Here is a 21,214-nt window from a genome sequence, read left to right as displayed (position 1 = left end):
TTTCTGGAAATAAGCATTTCATAAAGACTGAGTGGAGTGCCGTTCTGAGTAGCAGATGGAATCTCACACCTTCCCGCTCCACCCAGGACTCTGAGCATCTGTGTATGTATCCAGCGTGTCCACACTGTGTAAGCTGCCTGCAAGGTAGTTACCTTATTAGCATCGCCATACCTCATGCTTGTATTCAGGTTACCATTATTTTACTTGATATGGTCATTGTTCTATCTTATTCATACTTAACTGCTGGTAATCTCTCACCATACCTAGGTTATAAATTAAACTTCATCATAGTTATCATTGGATAGGAAAAGACATAGGGCACAAAGTTTATTATCTTTGGCATTAGGCATTTATTGAGGGTCTTTGAATATATCTCCCTTGCATAAGGGGACACTTTTTTTCTGTTGGGGTGCTAATATTGACCTCAGGGTCTTCTCACTGAGTTACATCCCCAGCCCTTTTCATATCTTATTTTGAAAGTGAGTCTCACTAAGTTGCTAAGATACTCATGCTGAGCCCAAACTTGCCATCCTCCTGCCTCAGCCTCCCAGAGCGCTGGTATTTCAGGCAGGCATTGTCATGCCCAGCTAGATACTCTTTATTTCATTGTAAGAGTTAGTGTGTCACAGTGTGTCACTATTTCTACCCTATGTCTGCAATGTATTTTGCGGACATTTTCTTTTGGTTTGTTTCTCTTAATTTTGGTTGTGGCTTCATTCTGATTTCTGGCAAAATCTCCATCTTTGCTTTGTGATTTGGAGCTTATGTGAGACCATGATAAATGCCTTTTGAAATGGTGTGGTGGTGTATGACTGCAATCCCAGTGCTCTGGGAGGCTGAGGCAGGAAGATCACAAGTTCAAGCCCAGCCTGTGTATTCTGGAATTTAAGGAAAGTCTATCTAAAAAAATAAGTTAAAAGGGCTGGAGAAGAAGAAAACCCATGGGTTCAGGTCCCATGCAATGGTTGATACATTGCATCAACTTGAGAAGTTTAGAAGTTTAACTAAGTGACTCAGCAGGGGGCCAGGGTCCTTGCTTGGTAAACATCCTGAGCCTGTGCAGGAGGAGGGCGCAGAGAGGGTGTGAAAACTACACCCACCTGAAGGCGGATATCCTGCTTACAATATAAGGGAGGAAAAGAGGCTTGCTTCCCTTTCCTTTTGCTCTTGCTGCTTTTGCTGTCTTCTGCCGCCTTGAACTGTTGTCCTGTGCCACACCACCCTGCCTTGGAGCCAGCTGATTATGGACTGAAACCTCCACAAACAGTGAGCTAAATAAACCTCTCCTTCCTTAATTTTGGGCGTCAGCTATTTTGTCCCAGCAACGAGAGAAAAGTAACCGAGACACCTCAGTACTACAAAGAAACAGGAAGTGGCCTTTAAGTAAATATTGGAGCCAGCTCTACTCCTGCTCTATTTGTGCCATGCAGAAGGAAGCTGCACGCAGTGCCGAAGACCCCACAGGGCGCCGTGCAGAGCGAAGTGAGACCCCAGCTCCGGGCGCAGCCGCCTCCCTGGGGGCAAGGGCAGGGCTGTGTGCAGAGCAGGTGTGTTTAGCAAGCAGAGTGATGAGCACGGGACCCGCGGCTACTCGCTGCACTGGATAGAACCCTGCCAGGGCAGCCTCGAGCAGGGCCTGCCATTCCCTCTCCACTGTCCTCTGCCATTTAATTGCAGACTGATTCCTGGCACCAGCTCTCTGGAGAGACCCCCGGTGGCTGATACCCCTCCCCTCCAGCTGGCCAAGCTCTCGCTCGGAGACACCGCACCTCCGAGTCCGCAGCGTCTGACCTGCTCCGCATCTACTCAGGCACGGCGCACCTCCCTGGGTTCCTGTTTCTTTGACTTTTTAAAATTTTTTTTTGTGTGTGTGGAACTGGGGATTGAACCCAGGCCTTCACTCTGAGCTACTTCCCCGGCCCTTTTCATTTTTTATTTTGCAACAGGGCCTCTCTAAGTTGTCCCGGTTGGTCTCAAACTTGCGGTCCTCCTGCCTCAGCCTCCCAAAGTACTGGGATGAAGGCCTGCGCTGCCACCATGCCCAACCACGGGCACTGGGCCGCAGACAGCGCCCTGGGTGCCTGCCTCTCTCATTTCTGGAAACTGTCTCTGACGTAGCTGATGTCGGACCCTACTCTCCACCTTGGGGCAGCCCACACGTCTCAGACACAGCGCCACAGGGACGGCAGTGGCCCTGGGCCTCCCCTGCGGGTTCCCGGCTCCCCACCCCGCCTGCCCGAGCCTCTGCAGCCCTGGATGAGATTGGACTGGCACGGGGCAGGCGGGAACTCACAGCACCGCAGCCCACTGGACAGCTACAGAGCGGGGTGCTCGGTACCTGTCCATGGTCCTGCCTGACGTCACACGCAGCCCAGCCTTCCTGGATGAAAAGAATAATGAAAAGATGAAAAGAATTTCCCATCCTGATGAAAAGAATAAAGTCAACGTCTTTTACACAATTCCAGGAAAAAACAAAGCCTAATTTATGTTGCAAAAGCCCAGATCTCTGGGGCAGTAGGCCTGCTTCTCTTTTTCTCCCCAAGCACATGGGAATCTCAGCGTCAAACGTGCCTGGTTGACTCTCCCTGGGTTTGCCTGATTTCTCCGGGCCCTCATTTTCTGTGTAAACACTCAAGTAAGCCCAATGGAAAATGCACCCAATGAAGGCCTTAAGGAAGTGTCCAGCCAGGCGGTGTTTGCAGTAACAGGAGCACCTGACCACTGGATGGGCACCTGGCCTCAAAAAAATCCTCCAAGGTTCTCTCTGTCTCTCTGTCTCTCTTTCTCTCTTTTGATTGAACCCAGGCCCTTTTTAAAAAAAAAAAAAAACTGTTTTATTTTGAGACACTGTCATTAAGTTGCCCAGGCTGGGCTTGAACTTGGGGTCCTCCTGTCTCAGCCTCCCAGAGTGCTGGGATTATAGAACGGCAGCATCCTACCTGGCTTCTCTTAGCTCTACAACTGCGGGTTCAGCAACAACACGTCATGAAGGAGCCTTAGGTAAGCGCTGTTGCTGGTGGCCACGAACGATCAGGATAATCCGGAACACGAATCATCAGAACCAGCCTTGGGGGAGTCCACAGAGGTTGAGCCGACCAAGATGGAGGTCGCCCCAGCGACTGTCTGCCCTTCGGCCACCGGCCTTTCCGGCTTCCGGACGTGGGAATACCTCCCTGTCCCTGTTGCCAGGAGACTGGGGGAGGAGTGAGTGGCTGAGTCAGAGACCGGCGTCAGTGAGAGCGCACACCGTCGGTGTCCAGTCCTGTGTGCCTGTGTTTCCAGTCTTACGACGCCCGCAGCACAGACCTCTGCACACAAGACACAGGGGAACTTGGCTGGCGGGGGCCCGTGGCCCCTCCCTCCCCTGCCTGTACCCCGGTGGCTTCAACTCACCTGTCACGTGAGGCGTGTTTCTAGAGAGGAAAGCCCATGGGCATGATTGCGTGTGAGTGCTATCATCCCAGCACTTTGAGAGGCTGAGGCAGGAGGACGCCCAGTGGGAGTCCAGCCTGGGCAGCTTAGAGGCTTAGCAAGACCCTGTCTCAAAATAAAAATAAAATAAATGGCTGTGGTGATCGCTCAGCGAAGAGGCCCTGGGTTCGATCCCTGGGGAAAAGAGATGCAGGGACTTCGCACTGGGTTCACTCTGGTCGGCCCAGCAGGCCGCTCTCTGGCCGGCAGTGCGGGGTGTGAGGTCCCCGCCGAGCTGGGCATGGGGGCAGCGGTCTGCAGGGTTCCTGCTGCTCCTCCACGTGAAGCCCCTCCCTTCCCAGCCGCGGGGCAGAGCAGGCGTCGGGTCCAGCTCAGCTCCCAGAGGCTGCGCAGCTACGGGCCAATGTCTCGCCCTCTCTGAGTGTTTCCTAATGGGATCATGAGATGACTCAGGCAGAAAGCCCTTTGGGCTGTGGACTGGCTGTGCCTTGCCTTTGTCATTACCGATGGAAACACAGGCTGAGCGGGGTGGGTAATTTGACCGTGACAGGAGATTTGCTAGAATGACAGCCCACAGGCCAGCTCGCTGCTCTGCAGCCACGGGGAGCCAAGGGGCTTTCTCCCCGCGCCCGTGTCTCAGTTCTTCAGGTCCTTTGGAATGTGCGCGCTCTGCGTATGCCTGAGCCCAGTATGCACAGCGGTGGTAACAGAGTGCCCCATTTGCCCTGCCTCTGGGGGTGCAGAGCCCTGGGGACCGAGCCCAGGGCCTCACACTGAACACTACCTGCAGCCCTTTTTAAATTTTTTGAGACGTGGTCTTGCTAAAGTCAGAAGTTGTCCAAGCTGGGTTTGAATTTGTAATCCTCCTGCCTCAGCCTCCCAGAGTGCTGGGATTACTTGCCCTGCTCGAGCCTGTGAGCAGGGGCCTCACAGTGTCCCTGTCCACCCAGGCCATGGACTTGTGCCTTCCTCTTTGCACACGGCCGAATCTCTTTCCAGAAGAGCGCTAAGCCTCCCCAGATGTCACCAGCACACACCCATCTCTGCTGGTCTTTCTCGTCCGTCCAATTTTAGATATAAACTGTACCCGTGAGGCCGTTCTGACCACACCGCTTTCATTCGTGCTTGCTGTCTTCGAGAGCTGCCGTAAGAACGCCGGGAGCTTCACTTTAGTGTTTCTCTTTTGCTCCCGTGGTGTTTCCGGCTTAGGGCAGGGGAAGGCGCCCTCAGAGGGAAAGCGCTTGCCCTCCTCTGCAAACAGGGCTCTCCCCCTCTCCCTCACCCCTGAGTCACATCCATGACAGCTGCCTGTCCTGGAGGCCGCGCCAGCTGCAGTAGGCTGGAGCCAGCTGCTCTTTCAAAAGGGCCAGGCTGTCTCTCCGCGGTGCCCGTGTTGGTTTAACGTCTGTACAAACACCGGACAGCTGCCGCGCGGGTCTGCTCCTCCGCCTTTCCCCTCTTTGCCGAGTCTGGATTTTCTTTCCTGGATTTCATCTGGGGTAAATATTGACCTCTTGATTCACTATGGACACTTCCTTCTTCCCTGGACCACAGGCCTCCGGTCCAATGCCCGGGGTCACTAAGAAGCCGATGCTGGGGGCTCCTCCAGGTCAAATCCCGAGGGGTCAGCAACCTCTGACTGCCACATCCTTGTCTCCAAAATGAGCCCTCAGTACCGCCTGGCTTCCTGTCACTCATCCGGTCACTGTGAGCACACCCAAGCTCTCAGGGGCTTTGGCCACCAGGTGACCATCTGGAAGCCAGCTGCGCAGCACCCTTCCGGCACTCTGCCCTGTCATCACAGTCTGAGCATCACAGTGGACCCCAGGCCCCAGCGCGGGTCCCGTGGTGCCCGGAAGTGCTTTCCCCCTCCTCCAAAATGAGTGTGTGGCCGTGCTCTGGGCCCAGGGCCGGGATGCACCTACAGTCTCTCTGTCTGGGTCAGGTAGCTCTGCAGAGGGGAGGAAGTGGATGCAGGGAGGCCAGGCTGTCCACACAGCTCCCAGGGTCCTGAGCAAGACCAGCCTGCTGCCCCCTGCCCAGCAGCCCTCAGTACCAACCGCTGCCCGCCTGCCTGCTGGTGCCTCTAAGCTGACCCGCTCTCTTCCTCCAGAAATTCCTCCCAGCGTCTGAGAAGGATGGGGGCTGCCCTCCTGAGCCACGGGGAGCCCATCTCCCTGGAGCCCCTCCCAACCATGTACCCAGAGAGCTAGCGCAGCCTGCAGAAGAGCCCCGCCTGCTCGGGTCCGAGCGGGCCGCCGCGTCTGCGCTCTGCTGGTGTGGAAGGAGGGTGCTGCTTTGATCTCCCCCGTGCTGGCCAGAGCAGAGGCCCGACTGCCGGGTGCTGGGAGACAGGAAAGGGGGCTTTGGGGACCAATCCTGTCCCCTGGGAAATGCCCAGATGCCTTCCAGGGACACCGGCTGGCTGGCACCCTGGCTCTGGGATGAGGCAGCCTGGGCCCGAGAACCCCACAGGTTGCCAGCTGGAGCTCAGGGTGGCTGTGAATGTGGATGCACCCTTCCCAGCCCGAGGCGGCCCCAACCCCGCCATGGGCACCTTCGCTGTGGTCCGTCCCAAGGGAAACACCCTCATCGGAAGAGCTCTGCGGGGGGCAGGGCTCTGCAGGCCTCTGAGAGACAGAAAGCTCAGGTCCCCTGCATGCCTTTCCCTTGGACCCGGAGACGCCTGCAGGGCATGCTGGGTGCTGGGCGGCGTTTTCCACGCTGAGACATGTTTCCACCCATGGTGCCTTTGCTTGCTCATCATAAAGCCCCCCGCTCCTTTGGACCACACTAGAGACTGAGTCCAGGGCCTTCACACTGAACTACCTCCCCAACTCTTTTTGACTAATTTACATTTTAAGATAAGTTCTCACTGTGTTGCCCAAGCTGGACTCGAACTTGTGAGCCTCCTGCCTCAGCCTCCCAGAGTGCTACCATTACAGGTGTGCACCACCACACCTGGTTAGCTCCAAGTTATTGAGCACCTACTATGTGCCTGGCCCTTTACAGAGGCGTGTGATGCACGCAGTCAGCTGACCTCCTCCGCCCACAGAGCGCACTGAGTCACCTCCGCCGCAGCGCCTCCCTCCCCACCCCAGCGGATGCCTCTGTGGCTCCCTGTGCCCACGAGCCAGCCTGGAAATCACGGTCCCTGCCCTTGGCTGTGTCACTGCAGCTGCCGGGAAACTGGGCTCCGAAGCCACCAGAAGTCCCTGGCTCTCTACTGGACTTGTTGCTTAGGAGAGACTCCAAACACCAAGCTGGCCTTGGTTGGTGCCTAATTTTGCAAAAGTTCCCAGATCACAGCGTGACGCTTGCCCCCAGCAGTGTCTCCTCCCCCGAAGGCAGAGGACCAGCACAGCAACAGCTGCGCACCGCCCTCCCGACCCCAGAGCCGGCCGGCCTCGCAGGAGCCCCGAGCTCCGAGGACAAAGAGCAGTACTCACGGGCAGTGCACTCGCGCCGCCCTGTCCGCTCGCGCTCGCTCCGCTCCCCGTGACAGTGGAAAGGCACACGGAGCGATTGCCATTTATGTAGACAAGTGTCTGCGCCCTGAAGCCAATCAGCGCGGCCGCCTCTGCATATTCACCCGAGCATCTCCCCTCTGCGGTGCCTCCCAGCGCTCGGAGCTCAGGAGGATGGAGGCGGACGGAGCGCCGTGGGGATGGCCAGGGAGGGACGGCCCGGGTCCCCGGCCGCTGTGTGGACACAGACTGGGGGCCCCGCTCAGGGCATCCTCTGGAGCTCAGAAGCCACCGCAGCACTCTGGGCGGGGGAAGAGGTCCGAGGCCCGCTGCCCACGGGGGTTGTGGGGCCCTCCCCTCTGCAGACCTGGACACTTGGGCACCCGCTCCTGATCAGGCAGAGATGGCAAGGCCAGGGAGCATCGGAACAGGAAGCCAGATGTGCCTACCCCCGAGTCCTGCTACGCTCCAGGCTGCCAGCATCCAGGGCACCCTCAGGACCCTGTCTCTCCCTACGGGGTGGCAGGGGTGGTAGGGGAAAGCACCCCGTCCCAGACTGACCACCGCAGAGCGGCGCAGGGCTAAGGCCCTCTCGAAAGCACAGCAGAGGTGTGTGGATCCGGAGAAGGGGCAGGCTGGGCAGACGCGGAAGGTGAGGACGGGTTGTTCTGGGAGCAGCAACATCCGGACTCCTCTGCCCTGGCCCCTCACTCACACACAGAGGAGCACGCGTGCTCGCAAACACACACACACACACACACACAGAGGCACACACGTGCAAACATGCATGCAGCCCACACATACACACACGCACGTATTTGGGGATGCACACATGCACCCGATGCATGCGCATGCACACAGGCAGGCACTACACACACACACACATGCAGGTATACATATGCATATGTGTGCATACGTGTGCCCACTCGCAACGCTTGAACATGAAAACATGCTGGTGTGCGCACATGCATGCTTGGTGCACATATATACATGCATGTGCGTGGCATATGTGTTCTGCATGCGTGCCCACAGGACACGTGTGTGCATGCTGTGTACAGCACACACGCATCACACCATCTGCACAGAGTCGCAAGCATGCTGACGGCTGCGTCTCTTCCTGCAACGTGCGGTCGTTCTTAACTCCTGAAAGCTAGGGTTTTGGTTCTAGGAGCACTGGATCACCCCGGCTCCCACTCCGTGAGCTGATCTGCAGGGAGAGCTCCGGGGCAGCCGGGCTTCGCCTCCTCTTGGCTCGGCCCAGACAGCAAGGCCCGGGGCTGGGCCCTGCCCTCCTGGACCCACCAGCCGCTCCCCTGAGGGAGGGGACTTTGGGCTAACCCGCCTGCCACAGCTGCCAGGGCTCATGCCAGCCTCCTCCCGCTTCTGTCCGAGTTCACCCACTGGTGAGCCGGGCTACGGTCAGAGAGGAAGAAGGAGAGTCCTTCTCCAGATGGAGCCAGCGCAGCGCCGACACGCAGGAGCTGCTGACTCTCACCTGCTGCAGACCCAGCGTCTGACCTCGAGGGCTCCGTGGAGCCTTCAAGGGGCACGGTCACCTCTGACTTCACATTGCTCAGGAGACGCCGTGGACATCAGGAGAGGCCCTCAGGGGCCCACAGGTGCTATCCAGGCCGAGCGGATTTCCATTCCCAGCTCACCCCCGACCGTGCGCCCACCACGCCCACGACCATGGGATGCGAGTGCAGGAAATTCAGAGGCCGGCAAAGCTCTGCTCGGGGCGGGAGACGCAGGGGCTCGGGCAGAGGCCGGCGAAGCTCTGCTCGGGGCGGGAGACGCAGGGGCTCGGGCAGAGGCCGCCGAGGCCACCACGGTGGGACGTGGCAGAGCGAGGGAGACCTGTGCCTCTCGGCATTTGCTACAAAGCCGCGGGCACACGCATGTGTGCACGTGTCCTTGTGTGTTCCTGTGCGTGTGCCCACACAGTCAGCTCCTGACGCACACAGCGTGGAAACCTCTGCTCGGCCCTCAGCGTGGAGGAGGCTTCGGCCCAGGGTGACCCTGCCCCCCGTCCTGAGCATGACCCTCTCCCTGCTGTGGGGCCCGAGGGGCACCGTGCCCGGTCCCCTGCACCTGAGAAGGTACGAAAGCAGACTCACTCGCCAGGACTTCTAATTCTCTGCGGGTCTGCGTGGACGGCTCCCCCGGGGCCGGGCACTGGTGGCGGAGAAGCAGCTGGGCTTGGTGCAGCCGCGAGTCTCTGCCCTTGCACCTTTACCCAGAGTGCTGGTTAAGCATTAATCGGGATGGTGATAAAGGCCCAGGTGACCTGGGCGAGAGGGCACAGACGTGCTGCGGACCCACAGAAGTGCTTTCTAGACAGCCTGGTTCCCTCCAGCCCTGGAAGCTCTTCCCACACAGCCCTGCACACCTTCTCCCACGGAGCCCCAGTGCCAAGGTGCCAGCCCCATCCGTCACCCCACAAGCCCCTGCTGCTGCAGGAACCCCCCACAGACAGCCTCTCACCCTTGCAGAGCCCCCAGGCTGAGCGCTGCCCCCAGAAAGCACGGCTGGGGTCTGCATGTATGGAGGATCGCCGCCTCCCCAAAGCCCACCTTTCCCCACCAATCTGCTGCGGGGACAGCTGAGACGTAGGAGACAACACTGCAAACAGACATCGACGGCTGCCTGGAGAAAGTGAAGTGCAGTTTCCTCGAGCCTGGGGACACGGCGCTGAGCCCGGCACGGGAGGAGCCTGCGGAGTTGGGCTCCGGACTCCCAGGCCGGGACAGAGCAAAGCCGGAGGGAGGCTGTGTGTGGGACGGTCCCTGAAGGACTGGGCACAAGGCAGCCAGGAAGGAGTGGCTATGAGCAGGGCTGAGCGTCAGGATGAGGAGCAGAGGTCTCTGCTCCACCAGAGGGAGTGCAGGATGGAAGGACTGGGAGCTGAGGCGTCCAGCTGCCAGGACTGGGACCTCAGGGACAGGAGCAGTGATGTGAGGGGACCCCAGGTCTCTACCAGAGACCCTGGATGGAAGGAAGGGTGGGGGTGGGGGAGGGAAGATGCACACACAGTGCTCCGTGCCCGGCTCCCTGAGCTGGGAGCAGAGGTGACCATCCTTAGTGAGGGAAGGACACCAGCACGGACAGAGCCTGGGACAGTCCTGAGGCTGCAGAGAGCATGGTGTCATCCAGGCCTGGAGGGCCAATCCCAAAGGACCACGGCAAGAGGGGTGCTCCGAGCCACAGCACACACATGCACCCCACTGCAAGGCAAGGGGCTGGAGGTCTGCGGGGAGCAGCTCCGCAGGGCTCCCCGTGTCTCAGGGCTGCTCTCCCGGGGGACCCGGATCGAGGGGCAAGTGTGCTCGGGTCCTCGCTGTCCTGCTGGAGGACAGCAGAGACCAGGGAGCGGGCAGCGTGTGGGACGTGCTGGAGGGAGTGTGTGTGTGTGCGTGTGTGTGTGCACGCACGTGTGTGGAGCTGGGAAACTGCACAACCGTGCCGCCCACTGCCGGCGACTGTGGGCACAGCCCTGGCTCCCGCGGGGTGCACGAAGGACTCAGCCCAGGAGCTGAGCGTCAGGCGTCCTGCAGCGGCCAAGTGAGGTGTGCGGGAGGCCTTGCGGGGGCTGCATTTTCTCCGTGGTGCGCATTCTTTTCCTTACAGCTGGCTTATTTTCATTAGCGCAAGTGCTGTAAACTGCCGTACACGAGTGCTGTACCACAAGCTTGTGGTGCACAAGTGCATTCATCGCGGGGGCTTGGTACACAAACACCTCACATCCTGATCTTTACGACTTCCCTGCCCTCTCTCATCCCTCCCACCCCCAGGTCCCCATCCTCTCTCTACAAGGTGGATCTCCTCTTTTCCGGCCCTCTTTTACTTTGCTTTAAAAATTATTTATACTCTGGATTTCTCATATGAGAGAAATCACGTGATATTTGATCTTCTGTGTCTGATTTATTTCACTATGTGAGCTTTCTGCTCTTAGGGTCATCCCTTTTCCTACACAGGACTCACGTTTGTCCTTCTTTATGGCTGAGTAATGCTCCATTGTGCATATATGTCACATTTTTAATCAATTTATTTGTTGACAGACGTACAGTCTGCTTCCAAAATTCAGCTATTTTTATTTGTGCTGCTATAGCATGCATATATCGCTGCAATGTGATTTTTTCCAGTTTACAGCTCAGAAAGAGATTCGGATAGGAAACAAAGGTACGGTTTGAAAGTGATGAGATGAAACTGGAAGCAGTGAGACTGGATATCATCACTGCAGTGAACAGTGCAAGACTGAAAAGTTTACCGAAGAAAGGACTGTGATGGTTGGGGTGCAGGGTCAGCTTGGCTGGCTGTGGGAGCCACCTTCGAGGCCGGTGGAATACTTTTGGGTGTGTCTGTGTGGGTCATGGAGCTGTGACCCTGGGGTCTTTATCTGGCCCCCTGCCCTGCTTCCTGCCACCGTGAACCAGGCAGCTCTGCTCTGCCACACCCATTTGCCACGCCGGTCCTGCCTTGGAGCAGCGTGCCACGGACTGAGCCTCCTGAGACAAGAGCCACACACACACACACACACACACACACACACACACACAGAAAACTCCCTCCCTCTGCAGGCTCTGCGGCCACTGAGAACTTGCCATGTGGCTAGGTCTAAACTTTTCCTTGCATAGTTAGTGAAAATGTAAGTAGTCGTGTATGACTGGCGGTGTCACACTGCACAGAACGTGTGGGCTGAGGCATGCGCGGTCTTCACAGTTGTCCCTGGCACCTTCCCAGCCAACTCCGGCTGCCTCGGCTCGCCTTGCACCCCAGCAGCAGCCTGAGTGACAGCTCTCACAGACCTCTGCAGGTGTGCACGGGAAGTGTGCAGAGTGGTCCCCGGGGTCTGTGAGGATCGATTCCCAGCCTCTCCGTGGGTACTAAAGCCGTGGATGCCCAATCTGCGGATGCACATGCAAGCCCCTTACTTGGAACTCTGGATGTGCAGAGCTTGTGCAATCCTATGTACCTTAACTCACCCCTCGGTGACTCAGACACGGAGCGCAACACCACTTATTAGGGACGTCCCTTCCCTCTTTCGTGTGTTTTTGGCCCCTTTGTCAAAGAACAAAGGCTGACTGTGTCTGGGGTTGTTTCTGCTCCCTCTCTTCTGCTGCACTGGACATTGTTTTGTGCCAGTACCATGCTGTTTGTATCACTGTGGCTTTGCAATATAACTTCAGGCCTGGGATTGTGATGCCTTCTGCTTTGTTACGCAGGACTGCTTTTGCTATTCTGGGTCTCTTCTAGTTCCACTGGTAGATACTAGGAAGCAGGGAGAGAGATTCTTCTCAAAGGGGAGGGCGATCAAGAGGTGGACAGAGGTGAGAGGGATATGGGGTAAAAAAATGAATTAAGCTGGGTTATGCACATGGACCAGCTCCACACACGGACTGTGAGCATTACGTGCTGCACATGCGTACTAATGAAAAAGCAAAGGAGAGTAACACAGCGCAACATGGGTGCTAAGGAGCGTCGCATTGCTTAGGGAACAGGGCGTAGTCTGGTTGAGCAGAGAGGCCCAGCTATGTCAACAATGCTGAAACAGTTTCCCCTCAGTCAAACCCACTGGCTGGAAACCTGAGGGGACACGGGGCCTCCTGCTGCTCAGCAGGGCTTTTTGTGTTGAAGAGAATTGACCGCAATGCTGACTTCAAACGATAAACCTCCTGTCACCCGAAATGCCATCTGACGGACTCACAACGGAACGAGCGTCCTGCTGTCAACAAGGCCGCTGTTGGTCCAGGCACCCGTCAGGACAGCGTGCGAGGGTGGGACCCCCATGGCAAGTGCCCGTGCCCTCGTGGCCTGCGTCAGGCCGGCCCTCTACTGCACCCCAGCCTCCTCCGTCGCCCCGTCCTCTGCTGGATCTCTGGCCTGGAGAGCAGTCCGGCCTCAGCATGGTGGCTGGGGACAGGAGAGGGAGCTCAGCCTGGCGGGAGTGGGGTTTTCTCTCGTTTCCTGGCCACCCTCGAATGCAGTCTCACCTCCACGGCAGAGGGCGCGGCTGACCCTTCCCTTCCCTCAGAACCAGACGCTGTGCCCAACTTTACGCTTAACGGTTGTCATTTGAAGGCTCGTGTTCTAAGTGGGATCGAGGCTGTGAGGCCGAGGTCAGGCTGTGCTCTGAGCCCTCTCCACCCTCAGCCACGCGTGGCTCTGTGCCCCATGTGGGGGGCAGTTGGCGCACCCTGGCTGCTCTGGCCCCAGAACCCGTGGTTCCAGAGACGGCCACACAGGACCGGGAGTTATGACTTGGTCTTGTTCTGCCGTGAAGGCCAGCCTGTCATTTTAGGGACGGCTGCCAGAACAAATGACAGGAGTGTTCCAAACACCATGGGCGTCCGGTGGTCACAGGCTGGCACTTGACAACATACACTGGCTCTCTGGCTGAGGGGTGGGCAGGGAGCAGGTGGGTACCTGAAGGTCCCCTCAGGTGGAGGACTGGGGAGGCACAGCCGGGGTATCGACTCTCCTGATCTTTGTGGGTTTATTTTTTCATGGTAGCACTGGGGGTTGAACCCAGGGCCTTCACACTGAGCTACATCCCCAGCCCCTTCCTTAGTTTTCATTTAGAGACAGGGTCTCACTAAGTATTTAACTTGCCCTGGCAGGGCTTAGATGTGTGATCCTCCTGCCTCAGCCCTCCAGAGTTCTGGGATTACATATGTGCACCATCACACCCAGTTCTAGGTTCTTATTGAACCAGAAAACCCAGGTTCTTTACACTTTCACTGCCCCACTGCCGGGGCAAAATGCCACTGGATGTGTCAAACCTGATGTTGTTTCTTACAGGTTTTGAACCATGGCGAAAGGGTGACTCTGAAACCTGGTGGGGCCTGGATTCTTACGGGAGCAGAGGGGACAGGCCAGGCTGGCTGAGACGGCCCTAGCAGACTGCGCTCCCGTCCCTGGTCACCAGGCAGAGCCAGCCTCCGGCGCCTGAACGGCGGTCTGCGGAGGCACGGCTGTGGTGTGAGTGCGCCCGTGAGCGTGTTCTTAAACACAGACAAAGACATTCCAAGCAGTAGAAAATGAAGAACACCGTATTCATGTTTATTTCCAATTACAAGAAACAAAACATCAGTCCCTTAATTGTACAAAAATACCTGAAAGTTTACGATTAGGTTCACGAGCCAAAGAGCTATGTACAGAATGAAGCAAAGCACATGATTAAAGGTTTTGTCTCAGAATCAACGCCTTCTGCATTCCCTGAAAACATGTCAGGCCACTGATGGTCACTGTAGCTCGCACTACGACATCACAAATCTACGATGAGCTCGTCCACCCCACGCAGGCCCAGTGGTCGGTCAGATGGTCAGGTGTTGAGTGCAGAAAGGAGAAGACAAAACAGCTAGGCTGAGGCACATGTTTCTTCAAAGTTTAGCGAACAAAAACACGTTCTGGAATTCTAACACCTATTGACGGGGCTTCCCTACGAGCCGCTAACACCCATAACATTTGGCGTTTTCTCTCTCAACTTAATCCAGGTTGCTACATGGAGTTTTCGTTTAGAAAAAGCACAGGCAGAGATTCAAAAGTCAACAGGCTCCAAAACAACCCTGAGCTGTCCCCTTTACATTCATGTCAATAAAATACAAAAATAAAAGTCAAATGTCCGCCCGTCCCTGCCAGGGGGCTGGACGCCCACAGCCCCAGGGACAAGCTGTTGTCACGGGGAATCCCTGGCCACCCGTGCAAGGCGGCCAGGCAAGCACGGGGTGTGGGACATCACTTCGGCTGGGGTACAAAAGACTAAATCAATCACCTACACACAAAGCCATAAATCAGAGTCAAACTACCATCCACCTTGTAAATAAAACGCATACTCAAGACTAATACTGCACGTCCTGGCGGTCTAGCGCGTTGGTGTGAAAGGCTATGCACTGCGGAGACTGGTCTACGTAAACAGAAAAACAATCTCCAAGAATTGCTTTTTTTTTTGTTGTTTTTTAAAGATTTTACCTCCATCCAGTGAAAAAGGGTATAATGGCAGCAGTGACATCCCCATCCCTAACACACACAGACTGGTGGAGGTACAAACGCTACCAGGCACTGACTTGAGGATGAGCTCAGAGTCAACAGTTGGGATGGTTAACTGGCTGCGAAGGGAAGAAAATGCCATCGAGTACAGATGGTCAAAAGCACGTTTTGCAAAAAGAATTCTTCACTCGCATAGGTAGACGTTTCACGGACATAACTGGAGTGTGGGCTGTAAACTAAGATACAGTGTTTCTACACCAGACTCACTGGCGGCTGGTCTGTCACCGGTCCTGAACTACGCACGTCACCATCACCAGGAGGGCACGGGGAGGAGCGGCTGGGGAGGTCGGGGTGGAGTTGGGCAATCCAGTGCTGGCTGTCACAGGAGCCGGTCGGGAGTGGCCTCGGGGAAGGACAGAGATCTGCCTGGCACAGTAGTCATCTGCTTGTGCAAGGGGTCCTGTCAGTCACCCTTATACCTGGCGACTCAGCTAAGGGGACACGACAAAGGATCCCTGGAGTCCTCAACCCATGCTCGGCGCCCATGAGCCAAAGCGTGCGGAGGAGGAGCCGCTGGCTGTGACGCAGGGGCGGCAAAGCAGAGGCCTTTAAGTGGCAGCCGGGTCCTGTGCCCTGGGGCCATGTTTCCGGGCCTTTGTTACCACGGCAACCCACAGGATGCAGCACCTAGCCAACCAGGTGCCGGTTTCTTTTCAGATCCTTGAGCCCCTGAAGAGATACTCACAAGATGATGAGGATCACTGCAGGGGCCACGGATACATGGGGCTGGGCCTGCACCCGCTAGCAGTAGGTCCTGCGCTGGGCTGTGTGGGGACCACGATTTTCCCAACATGGTGATGTCTCCAGCGCCACAAAGAATTAGACACCAAATGACAAAAGGACCGACGTCTGCACACGGTAACGAGCAAGACCGTGGCAGCGAGACTGTGCCACGGAAAGGACCGGGTGCTGACCACAGCGGACACCTTTTATCAAAAAAAAAAGCTTTTCAAGTATACTGGGAAGGGCAGGGGGTGGTTTGCAATTTGGGAGCCGAATTCACACAGTGACAACCTGCAGGGGTGTGGGCCACTCCCTGGGGACCTCCGGGGACCCTTTCCAGCCTGAAGTCTGCCAATCAGAAAAGCTTTCTGTCTCACACGCGTCCAATAGCCACAACCCCTCCTACCATAGGCTGAGTACAATGTCGACAACATGAGGAGTGCAAAAGTGATCGATACAAAAAGTAAACATAGCAGTTTTAATTGTCAAGATTATCCCAGGGCAAGAGTTCGCTTCCGCTTCCTCCGCTCCTCTCCTTCCGAAGGGGCCCAGCCAAGACGCTCATTCCAGTTTCTTCCGGGCTTGCAGGGGACCCCTGGAGCCTTCCCTGGCCCAGCCGGGTGCAGGGGGGCCTCGGGGTCCACAGCCAGCAAGTCGCCGGGAAGTCCCTCAAACTAGTCGCTCTTGGTCATTGGCACTGCATGAATGTGTGTCGCCGCGCAAGTTCTGAGGTGTGGGGTGGGGGGGTCCTCCTCTCCTCCGTCCAGTGTTGGCTTCCTGCGGTGTCGCCGGGCAGGCGTCTGAGGTCATAAGGCCACGCGGATGCAGTGATGTTTCAGTCTGCAAGGCAGCACACCCTTGTTGAGCTGGTAGAAGTCGACCAGCTGGATCAGGTCGGAGAACCTGGTGTTCCCGTCGTCCAGGGTGAAGAAGATCTGCCCCTCCTCCTCGTACTGCGGGGACACAAGAGGACGCACGCCAGGTTAGAGCCCGCTCACCCTCCACGGGAAGGGTGCCCCAGACTCGGGCCTGGGTGTGGAAGCACACGACCTCCTCTGGTTCCCAAACCTCTGCTCCAGGAGGGACAACGGCTGCACTGCTGGGAGGGCCCTCTAACGTCCCACAGGGGAAGCAACTCTTCCCTGCTTTCCTGGGACTGCTTGGCACCTGTTTTCATTAGGACAGGAACTCTGCACTGTCTCCCAAATGCATTTATTTTGTTGACACTGGCAATTGAATCCAGAGTCCACTGAGCCATATACTCACCTCTTTCTTTTTATTTTGCGATAAAGTCTTTCTTGCTAAATGACCAGGCTGGCCTTGAACTCATGACTCTTCTGCCTCAGCCTCCGGAATAGCCGAGATTATAGGTATGTACCACAATGCCCAGCTAGAGCTACGTTCCTTTTTTCTTATTTATCATTTTCAACTGATACATAAAGATGTAAAAATTACACATACTTATGTGGTGTCACACAGTATTCTGCTACATGCATTCATGTATTCACCATGGGATGTTTTAGATCAGCTGAAACATACCTAGCTCCTCGGACACCAGAGAAGGACGGGAAAACTTTAACACCCTTCCTTCTAGCTTCCTGGACAGAAAAGCGTATTTCCCATAGTCACCCTGCTGCGGCACAGCACCCAGCCCTCTTCCTCCTACCTCAAACTGGCTGAGCACGGCCCCATGAACCTCTCCCTACCCCTCTAACTTCACTATATTCTTCCAATGTTATTCTACACAGGTTTTTTGAGGTTATAGGTTTATTTCACCCTCACGTAGAATTTTACGAGACAATGTGCCGCTTGGGTTAAACAACAACGAAGAGCCAGGGGTGGGCTCCAAGCCACGCAATGCGGGAGAAATGCCAGGAGCAGACCTCAGGGTGAGCCCAGCCAGGGCACGGCGCGCTGGACACCAGGCGCAGGAGCCCACACCCTGGGCCAGAAACTGAGCACCCTCCTGGGGACACGGGATGTTGCACAGGCGACTTTCACAGCTGCTTTGACTCAGTGAGCTTCCAATCTGACCCTGCAGCGCAGGGCAGGGTGGGAACGTCACTGCTGTGCACGGCGGGAGCGCCTCACACCTTGGCGGGGTGATGGACTCAGAGCCATTTCCTAACCTAACGCAGCGCAAGAGCCCACACCTGTTCCCAAGGGCCGAGCTGCAAGCTAGGAAGTCCCGGGGAGCGGGATCGCACATTGCCCGTGCTGGAAGGCCTCCCCATCTTATAATTTTTAAGCTGAGAGAACCTCGGCGTTTGCTTCGGCAGCATAACGCATCGGGAAAGCACACAGGGTCTCGGGTTCCTCCGGGCGTTCGTCCTGCACTCGCACTGACAGCGGAACCTGGGAAGCTGTAGCTCAGCCTGAACCACAGTGCTCCTTTTCCAAGGGGAGCACTCATTTCCTTCCTCCGGGTGGGCACACAGCGGGAGGCACAGAAAGGAGTGACAGGAGGTGCCCCGAGTGCCACTGCCTGAGTCCTAGGGAGCTAACGACGCCTCCTGTGCCAGCCCACGGCTTCCGCTCGTGGTGCTTGGGAATGCAGCCAAAACTCTGAGGGGTCAAGTACTCTTGCAGACGACTATGTGAAATGGCTGCTGCTGTCTGCCCGACACCTCACAGAGCTGTTCCTTGCTAAGGTGCGAGTCTGAGGAAACCCCGTGGCCACCTCCTCTGGGCAGAGGACTTCCTGCGTCTGAGTTCTGCAGGGAACATTCCACGATGGTTATCCACACCTGCACGATTTATCAGAGCACGACGGAAAGTGCTTGGTGTCGGTTCTGAATGTCATACCCCCAACTGAACTGAGAGCTATCCCCAAATCATGAAATAGAATTTGAACTCAGCACACGGAACGCGAGCCCATGTGCAAAAGGGTCTGACAGTGCCTGTTCTGTGAAAAGCAAGAGTCTGGTTTCTGATCCAGCCCCCAGGTAGAAGGAAGAATAGTTTCTCCTTGGGGGTCACAAGGGAGTTTTTGCACAACGTTCCTGATGCTGCAGGGCTCCTGTCTTCCAGTCTACAAGTGCTCAGGGCCCCTGGAGCCCTCCGTGGCTGTCGCCTTCCATGTCCTCCTGAGCCCCCCAACCTGGGTCCTCCTGAGTGGAAGACATTCCTGCTATGCCTGAGAGCTAACTTCTGGGCTCAGGGCCCAAGGTATGGCATACCTTGGTATGGTATCACCACACTCAGCAGCATTTCCAGGGAGACACTGATCCTAAGTTCAAAGGACACTTCTACAAACACTTGAAATCTGCTGGTTCGTAAGCTTACACTCTCCGTGTGGTCACCTGTAGTCCTGTGGATAACTTGGAATCTGCACTGAGACCGAAGTGAGGGTGGTTGGAGCCGTCAGTACTTACAGGTAAGATCTGGAAATTTTTAATCTTCTGGTGATGACACAGTGTGAGGACAAAGGCCTTTGGGTTACTCTGACTGTCACGGAGGAGAAACAGCCTGGGGACAGAAAACCAGCATGGGGCGTTAATGCTTCTTACAGCCCAAGAGGAGCGACACACATGTATAGGCACACGCACGCACACATGCACACACGCTTCCTAGCCCTGCTGGGCAAGTCGCGATATGGTGAGATCAGAATATATTGTAAACCCCCGCAGAACCCTCCCCCTTGCTTTGAACACACCCCTGCATTCTGGCCACTTTCTGCAAAGGCTCTGGGATCTTCTCTCCTGAGTGTCTTTGTAAGGCGTGATAAAAAAAATATGGTGAAGGCCACCACCTGGCGCCATCCAACAGAAGGCAGCTCATGACAACGTGACGTTGTGTCCTCATCCATCGGCTCTGCCACTGTGTGACCCTGCCTCTTCCCCCAGTCAAAATGACCACGGAAGGTCAGTATTTTGGATTGATTTAGGACACTGAGGCAGCCATACTAGTGCAGATAAAGACCCTCAAGAAAGAGGACTCCAGAGCTGCTTCATAAAGTGGCAAAGCTTAAGAGAAGTGTGTTGGGAGCGAGGGGGAGGATTTTGAGGGGGATTCATGGCAATGTGACTTCTACCGTAATAAATTAGAAAACTTTAACAGTCACTATATTGCTTGGCCACACCTCGTACTCTGGGGCTGTGGCATCTGAGTGACTTTAGTGGCAACAGCAGCCAGCACCTGCTCCTTCATTTTTTGAGGTGTCCCTCCCCACCAAAAGGAACCAGGGACCCTTCGGTTATGGCTGGCTGTGGGGTAAACCAGGGAAATGACTCGGGGAGGCCGGGACAGTCTGTGCCCGGAAGTCAGGAAGTGTGCAGAGTATGGCCTCGGAGGCAGGCGGGCTAAGTCAGGGAATCCTGATAGGTCACAGAAGTGATGGCTTACAACCTATGAAATACAACAGGAGTTCAGGAATCCGTACAGGTGTTGGAAGAAATGAGCAAATAAGGGAAGAAAGGACAAGAATTCCAAGTAAGTAAATCAAAGACTGGTGGATTTGAACATCATTTGGCAATCAATACAGCAGCAACTGACTAAGGAGAAGACCTGCAAAGGAGGCTAAAACAAGCAAATAAAAATCTGACAAGAAAGAGCAGAGTCCCAAGCAGTGATGGTGAAGTTTGTAGAGCTTTCAATGACCCACGCAGCCTTCTGTGGCACACAAGCCAGACGTTTACCACCACTGGTCTAAAGCGTTGTACTTGTAACAGTTAGCTTTCATAAAAGGGAAGACATCAGCTAGACTACAGAAACCAGGTTGCAGCCATCCTCATCAAGTGTTAAAGTACCACCACAAGAGTGAGGCACATGGACCTGAAGTGCCTGCTGATAGGACAGGTGACACGGACACAACACCCCCTCCATGAGGACACCGTCTGGTGCAGACCAAGCCAGGTCCTGTCCTACAGAAGTAGAGTTCCAGTCACAACAAGGTCAAGTCCACGGGGACGGGCGGGATGGGGGAATCCAGGACTCTGAGGTCTTTCCTCTTGCTGTTAATGACACAATGCGGAGCGTTGGGAACATCTGAGTATGTAGACACACAATTCTGTCAATGTCAATCTGATTTTTACAGCAAGGCTGTGCTTGTGGTAAAGGTGCCCTTGTTTGTAATAATTTCACACTGAAATAATTGGGCACAAAGGGGCATCATGCTGTAACTTACTCTCTGGTGATTCATGAAAAAATAGTAGAGAAAAAAAATGGTGATGCCCTCTCTGCGCAGAGTACTTCTTTTCCACCTTTAAGAAATGTAAGGTAGTGACCTTTTCTGTGTGTACAATTCTTTGTTCAGGACAGAAAGAACCTGGAAACAGTTTCAGGACCCCCCAAAAAGCCTGTAACACTATGGGAGGTTGAGGCAGGACTGAAAGCACAAGCACACCCTGAGTAACTGAGCAAGACCCTGTCTCAAAATTTAAAAATTAATAAAGGGCTCGGGATGTAGCTCAGTGTGACCTTGGGCTCAGTCCCCAGTACTTTAAGAACAAAAGCAGGGCTGGGGATTTAGCTCAGCGGCAAAAGCGCCTGCCTGGCAAGCACAAGGTCGTGAGTTCAGTTCCCGGTACCGGAGAAAAACCAAAAAA

The 21,214-nt window shown here is 55.7% G+C and overlaps 2 protein-coding genes across 8 annotated transcripts in view; both read right to left on the bottom strand.

Moving 5' to 3' along the window:
* The window catches only part of Ddc (dopa decarboxylase (aromatic L-amino acid decarboxylase)), a 69,073-nt gene extending 59,952 nt beyond the window's left edge, over positions 1 to 9,121 (bottom strand). For 2 of the 5 annotated variants that reach the window (XM_005396601.1, XM_005396605.1), the window contains exon 1: positions 9,017 to 9,121. The gene's annotated coding sequence lies outside the window, so the exon portion shown is untranslated. Of the gene's footprint in view, positions 1 to 2,939; positions 3,526 to 6,881; positions 6,926 to 9,016 lie in introns of those variants that run through there. The other 3 variants (XM_005396603.1, XM_005396602.1, XM_013520640.1) reach the window with 3 other exon arrangements.
* A 4,811-nt stretch (positions 9,122 to 13,932) lies between these two features.
* The window catches only part of Grb10 (growth factor receptor-bound protein 10), a gene marked incomplete at its 5' end in the record, with an annotated part of 103,238 nt that continues 95,956 nt past the window's right edge, over positions 13,933 to 21,214 (bottom strand). For all 3 annotated transcript variants that reach the window (XM_013520627.1, XM_005396599.2, XM_005396600.2), the window contains 2 exon segments: positions 13,933 to 16,621; positions 19,043 to 19,136. In XM_013520627.1, the coding sequence (XP_013376081.1) occupies positions 16,475 to 16,621; positions 19,043 to 19,136 (241 nt within the window). In that variant the 3' untranslated portion in view covers positions 13,933 to 16,474.

Source organism: Chinchilla lanigera, unplaced genomic scaffold, assembly GCF_000276665.1.
Source record: "Chinchilla lanigera isolate Chin_1 unplaced genomic scaffold, ChiLan1.0 scaffold00055, whole genome shotgun sequence".
Taxonomy (NCBI): Eukaryota; Metazoa; Chordata; class Mammalia; order Rodentia; family Chinchillidae; genus Chinchilla; species Chinchilla lanigera.
The sequence above is the reverse complement of the archived record's forward strand: the minus strand, read 5'-3'. Positions and strand labels throughout refer to the sequence as shown.